The 15,820-nt window shown below is 41.1% G+C and overlaps 1 gene segment (V, D, J or C); it reads left to right on the top strand.

Moving 5' to 3' along the window:
• Positions 1-1,568: 1,568 nt before the first annotated feature.
• Positions 1,569-11,572, top strand: LOC140471508 (Ig heavy chain C region, membrane-bound form-like). The segment is given in 6 exon segments: positions 1,569-1,874; positions 4,957-5,262; positions 7,187-7,495; positions 7,952-8,281; positions 11,108-11,235; positions 11,375-11,572. Coding segments are annotated over 6 exon segments (1,302 nt in total).
• Positions 11,573-15,820: the final 4,248 nt, after the last annotated feature.

Here is a 15,820-nt window from a genome sequence, read left to right as displayed (position 1 = left end):
TGTGCACAGGTCTGGCCTATCCCCAGGACCTGTGCCGCCGCAGTCACCCGGGCCATCTTCCAATTCATTTGGAGATCAAAGATGGACCGGGTCCGAAGAGACTCAATGTACAAAGACCGGTGCAATGGGGGAAAAAAACACGCCCAATGCCACCCTCACCCTGATGGCCACCTTTGTGTGTGGCTGCATCAAGCTGTGCGTGGATCCCCGGTACGCAAACACCAAGTGTCACTACGTACTGAGGTTCTACCTGTCCCCGGTGTTGCGAAGGATGGGCCTGGCCTCGCTGCCGCGGAACGCTCCGAGTAGTTGGACCGTTCCGTATCACCTGTCCTTCGTGGAGAAATTTATGAGGAAAAACACCTTTGACCACAAGTCCATCAGGAAGTGGTCAGCACGTAGCGTCCTTGAGACCCTTCGGGAAAAGGAGAGGGCGGATCCTGTCGAGCGGTTCCCTGAGCAGACTGTCAAAGCCATTTGGCAGAATGCCTCATCGCCAGAACTTTCCAACAAGCACCAAGACGTGGCTTGGCTGGTGGTGAGAAGGGCTCTGCCTGTGAGATCCTTTATGCACGCCCGGACTCTCTGCCGCACCGCACGCTGCCCTCGAAGTGGCTGCGGGGGGGACGAGACTGTCACACACCTCCTTCTGGAATGTGCCTATGCAGAGGAAGTCTGGAGAGGAATGCAGTGGTGCTTGTCGAGGTTCGTCCCGAGCAGCGCCGTGACGCGGGACTCCGTGCTCTACGGCCTGTTCCCCGGGACTCACACCGAGACGAACATTAACTGCGCCTGGAGGATCATCAACTCGGTGAAGGACGCTCTCTGGGCGGTCCGAAACCTGTTGATCTTCCAGCTGAAGGAGTTGACCCCGACCGAGTGTTGCAGACTGGCACATTCCAAGGTCCAAGACTACGTGTTGAGGGACGCGCTGAAGCTTGGGGCAGCTGCCGCCAAGGCGCGGTGGGGAAAGACCACCGTGTAAGATCGGCCTGCCGAAAGAAGAACAGGGGGCCCATACAGACGTTTTTTTGGGCTCTGCTGATGCCTCAGCCAAATATATGTATATATACAAGATTGAAAAAATGCACAGGATTGTAAAGGACAAGAATAAAGTCGAATCTGTGTTTGTAAATATGGACATATGTATGGCATGATCCAATGTACAGACCATCAAATCATTTATGAATAAAGTATATTTTTGAAATAAAAAAAAAGTAGAATTTTGATGAATCTGCATTTCCTTGGTTTGTATTTTGTGAAAGTTCTTTGCTCTTCACAGCAATCCAGTGAAAGTGTCAGTTGGTGAGATCTTCAAAGTTACTGGGGTGGGATCAGGATGTTCTTCTTCCTAAATTATATGGCAATGGTCAAGGTCGAGGGCATGTTTCTAAAGAAGGAACCAATGATCATGATCAGCAACCGGTAGGAAACAAAAATAAACTTCAGTTGTGCTGTAGACTCAGTGGGAGCAGACTGGCAAACGTTTACAGCTGAGGATACGTTTGAGTAACTGATAAGGTCAAATGGACAGAAACTAACATGCTCAATTGGTCATTCTATTGTAGAGACACCATCTTCCCCCACGCTTTATGGCCTGGTCTCCTCCTGTCAGGAGCACGACACCGGTTCTGCGACCTTTGGTTGTTTGGCGATGGACTATTCCCCTGACGTCACCAAGGTAACCTGGAAGAAAGGTGGGGAGTTAATCACGACTGGATTGAAGACTTACCCATCAGTGAGAAACAAGAAGGGAACCTACACCCTGAGCAGCCAGTTAACCCTGCCCGGGTCAGCGGCAGATTGTTCCAGCAAAATCTACTGTGAGGTTCAACACAGCGGGTCACACAACATCAAAGAAATGCCATGTCCAGGTATGTGTTGTGGGAACTGAGATAAACAGAGCATTTGGGATTAATATGAAGAAGGCATTATTTATAACCGTTTTCACAGAATCACCTTATACAGCACAGGAACAAGGCCCTTTGATCCATCCAGTTCACCCCTATCAATAACAGCCACCTAACTATTCCAGTCTCATGTGCCAGCACATGATCCATTGCCTTGTGTGACTTGCCCTTGCAAGGATGCATCGCAATACTTCATACCTATTATGAGGGGCTCAGTCTCTACATGACTTATAGGTGCTGAGCTCCAGGCTAACACCACCCTCTGTTTGATTTTGTTTTCCCCTGAGATCCACTTGGAAGCTCCTGGCCTTCCCTTCTCTCTCCATCAAGGGGAAAGGTTTCATCCAGTTTACCCTGTCTGTGCCTAAAATAATTCTAGACATCATGATAATCTTCTCCCTAATTCTCCTCTGCTCCAAGGAAAACCCCTGTCTATCTAAACTAGTTTCATAACTGAAACCCTCCAACCCAGGCAAGATCCTGGCAAATCTCATCAATACTGCCTTCAGTGTAATCACATTCCTTCGATAACATGCATACAACGCTTCAGTATGGCCTAACCAGTGTTCTATTAAGTTCCAGTATCATCTCCCTACTCTTCATTGTCAATGTCTCGGCTCATAAAAGCAAATATCCTCTCACCTTCTTAGCCTCTTTATCCAGACGACATAGTACTATAGGGGATCGGTGGGTACATGCACCAAAGATCCTCAGGCCTTTCCAGGGTTCCATCATTCAAAACGTCATACCTCACAGATTCTTCTGCCGAATTACATCACCTTACATTTATGCAGAATAATTTCCATTTGCAACTTCACTTCACATACAACCAACCCTTTTATATCCTCCTGCAATCTAAAGCCATTATGCTCATGACTTACCAACATGACAGTTTTCGTTTCATCTGTGAATTCACTGGTTAATCCTCCTAAATTTGAGTCTTAATCATTAGTATGTAAGAGAGATAACAAGGAAATCAAACCAATCCCTACAGAGCACCAGGAGACATAGATTTCCAGTCACGCAGACACCCGATGACTATTATCCCCTGCTCCCACCACTCAGCGAGTTCTCGATCCAATCTGTCAAATTAACTCAGATCCCATTGGCTCTGATTATTTCTATCATCTGGACATCGAGTTATCTCTCTGAAAACTACTATCAAATTCTTACACATGACTTCCTCTCAATAAAACCGTGCTGAAAATTGTTGATTTATCTTCCAAATGAAGACTAATTTCACTTCTCAATAGTTTCCCTCCCACTGAGATGAGCTTGACAGATCTGTGTTTTCATTATTTATAACTTCCTTCGTCCTGCATCACAGTGCAACGTTGGCTGATCTACACTCACTTGGCACAACTGCTGTGGCCAGACAGGAATTCTAAATTATTGTCAGCGACCCAACTATTTCATCCTTTGCATCGCTCAACAGCTCGGTATACTTTTCATCTGCCCTGGAAATATAACCACTTTTCATTCAGCAAGACAACACAGAACATCACGTCATGTGTCCTAATTTCGGAAAACTACATCACAACACCCCTCCATGATTTTGTCCCCACATTGTCCCTCTTACTCGTGAACACTGGCACAACACGTTCGTTTTGACCACAAGCTAATCCTCCGGCTCCACTCCAATAATACACTTAATGAGCATTACTATTTCCAGAATAATTCTTTTATTATGAATTAGCGTGTAACTTTTAAAAATATTTTCCTTTATTTTGACTGCTATTATTTTCTCATGGTCCCTTTTGCTCTTCTAATTCCTGTCTTTCAAACTCCCCCTTGCACGTTCTGTACTCCATACTAATTCCTATTGTTTTGAGATTTCAGTATAGACCGGAAGCCTCCCTTGTTTCTCTTTATCTCCCCCTCCATGCCCTTTGGTGTCCAGAGCCCACTGCATTCTTGGTCCCACTCAGTGGCTTCCTGGGAAATGTCCTCCCTGTGATTTTCTTATCTCTCTCTTAAATGTGTCACACTGCTCTGACTCAGATTTACCAATAAGTGTCAGCTTCCAGTCCACTCTGGACAAGTCATTACCTGATCTTACTAAAATTGTCCTTCCCTTTTTCAGAACTTTGGGCCAATTTCTATTCCTTTGCTGTACAATCTGAAATCCAACTGATTTACGATGACTGTCTGCAAAGTGCTCCACCATTGAGGTTTTACCCACTGGGTCGACTTCATTCCCTAAAGTTAAGTCCAGATTCACCCCTCTCTTGCAAGGTCTGGATTAAAATTCTCAGTATTAAACACATACTTTGTTAAAATATTCTCCTGGGGGCATTTTCATAATTCTGCTCCCTCTAAATTTTTGACAAAATGAATATCCAAGCCTATGCTGAGGAAGTTAAAAACCTCTTTTCTCATTCCCCTATTTAATTTACATTTCTCTGAAATTTGCCCATGTATGTTCACTTGCTCTTTTGGACCTATAGTAAGGTCTATCGCACTCTCCCAGTAGTTACGTTTGCTGTATTTTGGTTTTGAAGTACTGTCCATTTGCCTTTGTTCGAGGAGGTATCAATGGTTTCATTTCTCTTTACAGCCTAAAATACTCTTGTCAGAATTGCGACAGAAGCAACATTCTGTACCGCACACCCCCAGCCCTCATCCTTTTCCATCTTTCCCTGTCTCGCCTGAAGGCACTAAATCCTGGAATATTGAATAGCCCACTCTTGCGCCGCTCTCAATATGTCTCCGTGATAGCAACCGCATCATTTCCTCATTTATGCCGGTAATTCATCTGCCTTGTTCATCAGACTCTGTCATTAAAACGAATACCATCCAACGTTGCTATCTCCCTTTTGATGTTACCGGCCTATAGTTTCTATGCCTCCTTGACTCCCTTGCTGTGTCCTATAATTTTAGCCTTTCACATTGTCCTGCTGATCTTTCTGTGTGGATCCCAGCTTCTCCAGCACTCTGTACAATTATGATTCTTGTATCCATTAACCACAAGAAACATTAATATATGAGAACTGATTGTATTTGTTCTGAAATTCGTCAGATAATTTATGCAATGTGTTTCCTAAAGATCCTCTCCCACCAACCCTTCTCCTAACTGTGAGCTCCAGTGAAGAAATCGCAAGCAGCAAGTTTGCAACCGTCGTCTGTTCAATCATCGATTTCCATCCGAAGTCAATCTCCGTGAGTTGGTTGAAAAATGGCCGACCCTTGGATTCTGGCTTCTTCACGTCTCCCGTGTGTGAGGCAAATGGGAACTTCTCGGTGACGAGTCGGCTGATGGTCCCTTCTGGTGAATGGTTCAACAGCGCAGTCTATACCTGCCAGGTCACTCATGGAGAGAACATTCAAAGTAAAAACATCACCGCACTCCAAGGTAAGAGACACACACTGAGAGAGCTACAAATCATTCTAAACTCTGATGTGAATCAAACACGCTCATTTATCAGGCGTAGTAAACAGTACGGTACAGCTTCTCGTTTCCCAACATGCCACATATCGCATTTCAGTTTGAGTGTTACATTAGCATCGCTCATGACTCAACATTTTGGCAAGTCAGAAAAGCATGTTTCCTCTCTGTTGAAGATAGATATATAGACAGTGAGCTTTGTTAAATAGTTTATTGCCTGACCATGCTGGGAGAGGCGTTCAGAGGGCCGCTTCAAGGATAAGTTTGGGGGTGGAGGGGGGGATATTGGAGAGATATCTGATTGAAACATAGAAAATACTGAGAGACTGAGGTCGAGTGAACGTGGAATAGATGTTTTGACTGGTAGGCCAGACTAGGACCCAAGGGCACAGTCTCAGGGTCAAAGGGGCACCGTTTGGAACTGAGATGTGAGGAGAAATGTCTTCAGCCAGAGTGTGATGAGGCTGTGGAACTTGTTGCTGCAGAGGGCTGTGGAGGCCAGGCCATTGTGTATTCAAGACAGAGATAGATCGGCTCTTGTTTAGAGAAGACAGTAGAATAGCTGTAGCCCGAAACGTCGATTTTCCTGCTCGTCGGATGCTGCCTGACCTGCTGTGCTTTTCCAGCATCATTCTGATCTAAACACTGGATTGGCCGTACAGCCTTATTCTGATCCTCTATCTTATGATGTTGTGGTCTCAAAAAGACGTGGTTAAAATATGCAGTGACCCTTACTTGAAAATAAATCAAAATGCGTTCAATGCTTCATTCCCTGCTCAGGAATGACCTGTTGGCCTTGGACATTGTACAACATCGATTTTTATCTGGTACTGAGCTCTTTAACTTCATTTATGGGATCAGACCACAGTCCAAGTGGGTATCGCATCAACTGGGATAAACGTGATCTCACTGAGCTTCTTTAAGATGCTCTCTGTAATTAGTGGATGAGGCAGGAGAATAAATTCTGGTAAGAACGGTCCAATAGGGATGAATGAACGAGGAACTCGAGACAGGCTGATTTAGCCTGGTTTGGGGTAGCAATGTTTACACAGTGAGTAGTGGATGTCTATAAAATTAGTGCACATTTCCATTGCGTTTGTAGATTAATTTAAGACGCTTTTGTTTGTTTTTTTCTCCCCTGCTCTATGAAGAAATTTAAAAATGCACCTTGGTAAATAATGTGAAAGTACAGACCAGTTATGAACAAACTGAATGGAGGGAAAGACTTAAGGAGATGGGTGTCCTTCTCGATATCCAATGCTGTACTCAATGTCTTGTTTTCCGATCTACTCCAAACACAGCTCACGAGGAACAATGACATAAATTAGAGAATGACATCACACCAATAAGGCAAAGTGTTTTTGATCACATTAAATATAATGAACAGAATTTCCATGGCTGTCACCGCTCCTGTAACACGTTAGAACTCTGCAAAGAGAATAATTATTATTTATTATAATTTGACTAAAATGTAGGATGTGATTTGGCAGTCAGCATGACCAGCAGCATTTGCACCTAAGGGTTATGAACATAGAAATGAACTCATTATATTGAGATTACTCTTGTCACAAGTATCAATAGATGGTGTTAAGTGAGAGACAGACTCTGAAAGAAAGGTAATTCCATGGGTTACATGATGGTATCTTCGATTATTTTATTTTTTTTCAGGTTTCACTTGTTACAAAGCCAGTGTTCTTTAGGAGTAATTACACAGGGTATGTTATAGGTAATCACAAATCAAAATACATCAACAACAGTAAGCATCGTTTCAGCAATAGTTGGAGTTGCCATTTTGAAGGTGGTGTCTTCACCCTGTGAAGAAGTAATCTGAAGATTGACTGTTTGTATCATAAAGGGGCATTTTTCATTGACTTTGATTTTTGTTTCATAGAAGATACCGAGTGCCACTCTAACACAGTTAAAATCCTCCCACCGCCAGTAGAACAAGTCTTACTGGAGGCGACGGTGACGTTAACCTGCGTTGTGTCCAATTTTCCTTCTGGAGTCAACGTGACCTGGAAACAAGAAAAGAAGCCTCTGAAAACAGAGATTGCTGACCAGCCTGGACAGAATCCCAACAGCGTGATCAGCAAATTAGACATTTCTACTGAAGCCTGGCTGAGTGGCGTTATTTTTGAATGTGTGGTGTACCATCAGAATCTACCGACTCCGCGGAGAGACTCCATCCATAAGGAGAAAGGTGAGCGGTGAGATTAAAGCACAAAGGATCCCATGTGTAATCCAGATCCAGTTACATCAATGTCAGGCTGTGATTGGTAATGAACAAATACCATTGGGAGTATTAATGATGCATCTGAAGACAGGATAGCTAGGTAGCTGATTAAGAAAAAGATGGACCAAAGGATATTGTATTCTGATTCAGTCAGATAAAGTGGGAAGAAGCCTGGGTTGTGACGTCACCATCAGCAATGACAGTTGGACAGAATGTCCTTGTTGTGGGCTGGAAACATGGAGGCAACTTTCACATTAAACTCGACTTTTTTTTACTGGACAGAATGTGTACCATTCTGCTCCTTTAGTAAACGGAAGTGAATAAATCCCAAATTAAACATGGCATATTTTAATATTTAGTGAAATTGTGATTATTGGTTCAGCATTTTTTGGTTGATTTATATTTGTCTCAAATATTTTGCAGTGATTAATCCGCTGGAGCCATCAGTGTCGGTCCTCCTGCCACCAACAGAAGAAATCTCCGCTCAGAGGTTTCTCTCCCTCACCTGTTTAGTGAGAGGTTTCTCCCCCCGAGATATCTTCGTCAAGTGGACAAACAATGACAAGCCGGTGAATCCCAGTAACTACAAGAACACTGAGGTGATGGCGGAGAGTGACAACATCTCCTTCTTCATGTACAGCCTGTTATCCATTACAGCGGAGGAGTGGGCCAGCGGTGCTTCTTACTCCTGTGTGGTGGGACATGAAGCGATTCCACTGAAGATCATCAACAGAACAGTCGATAAATCCAGCGGTAAACCAAGTTTTGTAAACATTTCGCTTGCACTGATGGACACTGTTAATTCATGTCAATAAAAATCTCAAAGTTGCATTTAATAATTCAACAGAAGTAATAGAAGTGTTTTTTTTTCCTCCAGTTGTGAGTTAAATACTGAATTAATTGTTTCCTACCCTGACTTCCATTCCATCTGTGTAGTTAAAGTGGATTATTAACAGGTCTAGGACAAGTGTCTTGTGCAGTTAATGTTCTCTGCTCAGATACACCCTGGGTCAGAGACAGAGTAAAGCTCACTCATTGCAGGATTCCGCCAAATACCTTATCCATCCTAAATCCCTCTGTGACAAAATCTGACAATGTCCATTTTATGTCAAGGGTAGACCACGAGTTATGAACTTGGTGTTCTTGATTCCCCCGATTGGACACTCTGACAAAATTCATGTCAGTTTTAAACTGCCACATTGCACCAATTGGAAATGTAAATTTAAGACACGTTAAAATTAAATTTGATTGGAACATACCAATCGTAAATAGTGCAGAACAGTTTGAATGTAACCTTTGTTTCTGGGGAACTGCCAGGGATCTTGCACCAGCGCATGAGTTGACAGAATGTATCTTCACTTTCACACCAAAGAGAATCAACAGATAAGTTGTCGTGAAGCAGAGGGGAGGGGAACGATGAATGGTCTGTCCTCGTGCTCCCTGTGAAGAGTTTTCATGGAAGATGTCCTCTGTAATGTAACCCAGTTACTAACAGGAACAGTCAGTTTCTTGCTTACTGTCCAAAGATTTAACATTTCCATGCAAAATAATACCTTTGAAGCATGTTGGACATGCTTGGCTCTGTTAACAAATGATTAACATTGATTCCCATAATCCAAAACTGGTGTTTGCATCGTCCCAGTTTGTATTCCATAGGTTTGTCTCAATTTTCTGGAGCACATGGGATCAATTCTGGTATTCGAATACCTGATATCATTTTGTTTCACATACAGAACACAAGTCGACATTTTCTAATACATATATTCAGAAATGTTATCTCTTGGGCAGTGGGGATTTGAACTCAAGCCTTTTCTCTCAGAGACAGAAATTCTATCACTGCAACAGAAGTGTTGCTCATAAAACACTTATCTGTCCATGACAATGGGAAATGTTTCCTACAACACCAAGGTCAGATCTAATTATGGGCAATCCATTAAAATTAGAACAATAAATTAGAATAATAAAAATTGCAGTCTGGTATAAGAACAGATACAGAGAGATGATCACAAATACACTCGTAATGACACATATACGAGCTTTCACCTAAAGACACATATTTATGTGCACACTTAAATGTGCATATAGATAAGATGTCACACATGCATACTCACACAGAGGCACACATGCAAGTGGCACTTGAACACTCTCTAAGCTCATACAAAAACTCACATATACCGAATGAAAATCATTTGCACAAATGAACAGGGGTACTCACACATAACCATGAGAAACATAGACACACGGTAACACACAAATACATTTACATTCATACAACACAATGCGTATAGACATACACACATGAACACAGATACAAATTCCAAAAAATATCCTCCCACTTGTCAACTCACACAGGCACGTAAGTGCACAGAGATAAATATTAATATCATAATTTTCCCATTTTCAGAATCACAAACATATAATGACAGAGGCAGCTTAATTAGTTATTTTTAAACCACATTGATCAGCATGGATACAATATCACATGTACACACAAATTCAGAGTCTCACATGCAGACACACAAGTGCATAGATCAACAAATAGAGGGGCGTTTATTAAATAAGGATAATGGGTACAAGCATCAGCAAGCATCCACAAACAATAACACAAACAAGCTTATCAGGAGATGGTTTAGGAAAGATTGCCACACAAGCAAACATCATCATATAAATATAAACATCCATCAAAGCATAACATTGCATGCTAACATTTATTAAGCATAAACATGAAAATAACCTAGTTGTAGGTAGGATCTGAAACGGACACATAAGCACACATTTTAGATAGCACTAATGAAAAGTGAACACTCACAAAGACATTACAAGATAAGCATAGGGGCAGCAACGAAGTGGAATATTAGCATAAAGATGCTTACAGAATGTGAAAAGACCAAAATTTAGGTGCACAAACACATGAGCACACCAGCAGGAAAGGAACAGGAATATGTTTATTCACGCACAGACTCCAACATGGGCAAGAGTGAAGTAAGAGACTCTCATAACCACATACACAAACATTAAAGGAAAATCAAACACACCAAGCAGTTGATCAAATAAATTAAGGGACACATGTACAAACACTTATTCCGAAATGTACAGATCCTACAAACAAAAATATGAAGCAATGTCCTGACTGTGATGTCACTTATATTCATGATTTGCCAAACAATTGGTCACCAATACATAAAGATGAGAACCACATTTGAACTTTTATTCAGTGATGGCCACAATTTTCAACTAAAGTGCTGTCACAGCCTATATTTAAAATGTAATGATTCAATTAAAATAATCATTAGTTATCAGCATTCCTCAAATAATAATATCCTTAAATAATAGATTGAAAGAAAAATAATTTAAAACGTTCTGACATGGACAATGAAGAAAGAACATGTGCAGTTAGTATTTGTAATTTCTTGCTGAGAGTCAATAATGCACTAATAGATACAGATAAGAGTCACACTTGAGAAATACCTGACTGCTTTATGAAGATGTAATGCTCTCTAATTACATGACTTGGATGCAGATAGATCGATCTGGATCAATAAACAATCTAAATAGTTTCTCTCGGCTTTATATTCATAGATTCAATAGATCGCACTTGGATTGAAGACTATGAGGATGATAACAGCAACATCTGGACAACTGCTTCCACGTTCATCACCTTGTTTTTCCTGAGTATTTTCTACAGCGCTGCCGTCACTCTGGTGAAGGTGAGAATAATCACATCTTTCTCATGCCAAGCAGCCCAATATGTTTTGTGAAATGTCTAAGTGTGCCATTGAATAAACATTAAATCTGAACGTCCCTGATCATAAATATCTGCGTCATTGCTTTATCTCTCTTTTCCAGGTTAAGTGAATGAATTGTGGACCCCCTTGATTTTCCTGATCTGCTTATCAAGGTCTCTGAATTCCCAATCTACAATCTGTCCTGTTGCTGACTCTAACAGTGAGATTACTTCAGTTTATCAGCATGTAACTGAGACAATTATTGATGGATTTTCCTTTTTACTTTGATATCTTTGAGATGGTTGTGGTTGGAAGAATTTGTACCTTCCCAGTTGTTTGAAGCCCCATTTGTTTTGCTTTTATTAGTTCCTTACTCAGAATGGTTACCTACCCTTTCTGATGAGCCTTAGTACTCCCTTTCTTGTGACTGTTACTGATGTAACCCTTTCTGATGGGCCTTAGTACTCCCATTCTTGTGACTGTTACTGATGTAACCCTTTCTGATGAGCCTTTGTACTCCCATTCTTGTGACTGTTACTGATGTAACCCTTTCTGATGAGCCTTAGTACTCCCATTCTTGTGACTGTTACTGATGTAACCCTTTCTGATGAGCCTTTGTACTCCCATTCTTGTGACTGTTACTGATGTAACCCTTTCTGATGAGCCTTCGTACTCCCATTCTTGTGACTGTTACTGATGTAACCCTTTCTGATGAGCCTTTGTATTCCCTTTCTTGTGACTGTTACTGATGTACAGAAAATTCCCAGCTCACAGCGCATGTGTTCTTATCTCAATGTGGCATCCAGCCATTATATTCACTTCTGTTAGCTTTTACATCAACTTTTTGGATAAAAATGCTTTCTGAAATTGTTAATAAATCTCGAATGAATATGCACCAACCTTGAGTTTACTTAATTCTTTCTTCAAGGCCAGTCAGTAATAATACATTTTCCCACATCCTACTCCTTTCCCAGCCAAATGCTTTCACTTGTTCTGTTTGGTTGTGTTTTATCCAGTCATTTAGTTTAATGCTGCGCTACCATGCAGCCCACTAATGTAAATACATCTATCACACGATATGCCTGATGGAACACCCCAGAGGCAGAATGATTGGAGAACATTTCCTCTTATGCACAAAGGGTCACGACCTCGGGTCACGTAATGATAATTTTATTGGCTCCACCAGAAGCCGATAAAAGGCAGGCAAAGGAGTTTGAAAGTTTACTCTACACTGTCTAAACTAAAAGTACTCCCAATGTGGGGACAGCTTGGGTTAGTTATGCATAAATCGCCACCTAAGGCGCCCAACGAAACATTCATCAGCCAGAAATGTCACCGTTCAGTCAGGTATTCAGACAAAACACGTGCACAATCCAAGGGCAGATTCTCAGGACTGGAGTTTTTCTCACACCTAAATCTCATGGATCACAATTCCTGGCATCTATTTGACACACCACACCTGTCAAATCCCAGGGAATGAGACTGAGATCTATCTGAGACAGGGATAACAGCAACCCTCACAAATAATAAATCAGAGGTCGATGTTGATCAGGCAGAGCTCATAAGTACTTGAAATATTCAGCCATTGGGATCTATGTGACGCAAGACGGAATTGAGAACCAATCAGAGCAACTGTTCACAGAGTCTGGAAACTATCAGCAGAGGAGAACAGTCCCAATTTCTCAGAGTTGGTGAGGTGTATCATTCCAGGAATAATGTTGTGAATCAGTCACGCACCCAATCTCATAACTTCGCATCTTTTCAAAAACATGGCTCCGGAAACAAGATGCAACATTCCAGGTGAGACAAGAGACTGTTTTATTTGAGTTTAATATAATTGCTTTGTGTTTGTTCTCTATTGATGAAGTAGGGATTATTTGCTCTTCTGTCCATGTGTCATGGTACATTCCCTGATTTGTGCACATACACATGGAGGATCCTCTGCTCCTTCACCCCTTTGGGTTTACACCCTTACTATTGTATGTTCCCCTGAGTTCATCACAAAACAAAGAAGCACGTCACACCTCCCTGAGACTGAGATCTATCTGACACACCGATATTAATGAATAACAATCCTCAAAAATGATAAATCACAGGTTGATTTCAATCAGGGAAGGCAGAGATGAGAAGTTCTGGAAACCCTGCTGCTTTCCATGTCCTGTCCCACAACCCTCTGCCAAACTTGATGCCCTGAGCTGTTCTTCCAATATCCTAACATTTTACCTTAAATTGCTATTAATATTTTTCTGTAATTTTGCATTATATACCAAAGCACAGGGTGAACCAACAAGGACCCCAAACACTGAACTCTGAGAAGGTACACAATAAGGTAACCTACATTCTGAAACGGCAAACCCCCGTTAACAAGTAGTTGACAAGTACAAAACAGCGGCTGAGATTAACTTGAACTCATCAAAATAAAAGGAAAGTCCTCTGGAGGTACAGCGGTGTAGGCAAGACCTGGGCAGATAGAATGGAGATCGATTTGTAAAATTCTTGTTTATATCCAGAATTTTCCTTCCACACAATGTAACCTTTTATTTCCCATCACCCAAATCATCCATGGTATCTTTATTTTCAGCTACTAACCATCACCAGTAAATTGAATAATTTATGTTCAAAGCCCCGCTCACCATCAAAGGTTTGGCAGAAATAGGAAGAGCTAGAAGGAGATTGGAGTCAATTTTTCTTGTGGTGAAATATAAGTGCTGTTCTAACACAAGGTAATTCTGAGGGATGGTCCAGTGAAGCTATGTGGATGGAACTCATAAATAAGAAGGGCATGATTACTTTGATGCAATTGTAATAGTCCCCCCAGTAGTCAGAGTGAAATTGAGTAACAAATATGTTGAAAGATCTTATTTATATGTAAGAATAATAGGATTGTAATAATCACAAATTTTAAACTTCCAAACATACAGTGGGACAGCCATGGTCTTAAGAGCTTGGATGGTGTGGAATTTGGTAAGTGCTAAAGTCAATTTTCTTCATTAATATGCAGACGTAACTATCACAGAAGGATCAAACCAGACCTACTCTTGTGATACAAGGCAGGGCAAGGGACTGAATGGTTAGTAGGGGAGCTTTTTGGGGCCGGGGTCATAATTCGATTAGTTGTAAAATATCTATGGAAAGGATTGGCATTATATATAAGTTAAAGTTCTTAATTGGACTCGAGCAAATTTTGATTGTATGAGACAAAACCTTTCAAGGGCTGATTGAAGTAGACTGTTTGCAGCTCAAGGAATGGCCGGCAAGAGTGAAGCTTTCAGAAGTGAGATAACGTAAGTTCAGAGGCGTGATGTTCCCGTTAGTGTGAAGATAAGGCTGGTAAAAGGAGGGAACACTGGAGGAATAAAAATATTGAGGCTTTGGTTCAGATTAAGAATGTATCATATATTAGATATAGATAAATGAGATCAAGTGAATCTCGAAGAGTCCAAGAGGTGCAGGGACATTCTAAAGAGGGAAATGAGGAGGGCAAGAAAGGAAAATGAGATAACCTTGGGAGATAATGTTCAAGATAATCCAAAGAGATTCGACTAGTACATTAAGAGCAAAGGGGTAGATCATCGAGTCATAGAGATTTACAACTTGGAAACAGGTCTTTCAGTCTCACTTGCCCATGCTGACCAGATATCCTAAACTAATCTAGTCCCACTTACTAGTACTTGGCCCATTTCCCTCTAAACCCTTCCTATTCGTTAACACACTCAGATGCCTTTTATATGTAGAAATTGCACCAGCCTCCACCGCTTCCTCTGGCAGTTCATTCTATACACACCATCCTCTGAATGAACATGTTGCTCCTTAGGTACTTTCAACTTTTTCCCCTCTCACTCTAAACCTATACTCACGAGTATAGGTTAAGGTGAGACTCCACCCAACTCAGGGAAAAGACCTTGTCTATTCACCGTATCCATGCCTCTGATGATTTTATAAACATTTATAAAGTCACGCCTCAGTCTCCAACGCTCCAGAGAAATCAGCCCCAGCCTATTCAGCCTCTCCCTATATAACTCTATGTGAATATGTATAAGCCTAGAGGGATGGCTTCATAATTCATGTTACATTTTATATAAATGCTGTTTTTTAAAAATTATCATTTAGCTTAAAATGGGGGATGGGTGCCTTTTTAATTTCATACCAGTGGCACAGAAAGACCTGAGGAAATAAACTGCAACAAAAAAATTGACAAAATGTTATTGCACTACGGATAATCTCACCATATCATTCGTGTAAAAATAATTCCCTGTTTTGACCTTGCAGTTAATAGAGTCTATTAATTAGCCCTGTGTTTGTAATAATATTCATCTATCTGTCATTCTACATTTAGTTGTTATAGTTAACGTATGGATTACTGTACCTCTCTAAAAATTCAAAACAAAATAAAGTTAAACTGCAAATTAAATATTGTATCTAATTACGACAAAAAAAAGAGCAATTCAATGACACCAAATTGGAAAGGAATGTTGAAATGTAGCCAATTCTGAAGACTACAAGAAGTTGCAAGCAATTATTAATTAATTTATGGTATGTTCAAATAATTAGCAAATGAAGATACACA

Source organism: Chiloscyllium punctatum, unplaced genomic scaffold, assembly GCF_047496795.1.
Source record: "Chiloscyllium punctatum isolate Juve2018m unplaced genomic scaffold, sChiPun1.3 scaffold_91, whole genome shotgun sequence".
In the NCBI taxonomy this organism is placed as follows: Eukaryota; Metazoa; Chordata; class Chondrichthyes; order Orectolobiformes; family Hemiscylliidae; genus Chiloscyllium; species Chiloscyllium punctatum.
This window is presented reverse-complemented; position numbering and strand designations above follow the sequence as displayed.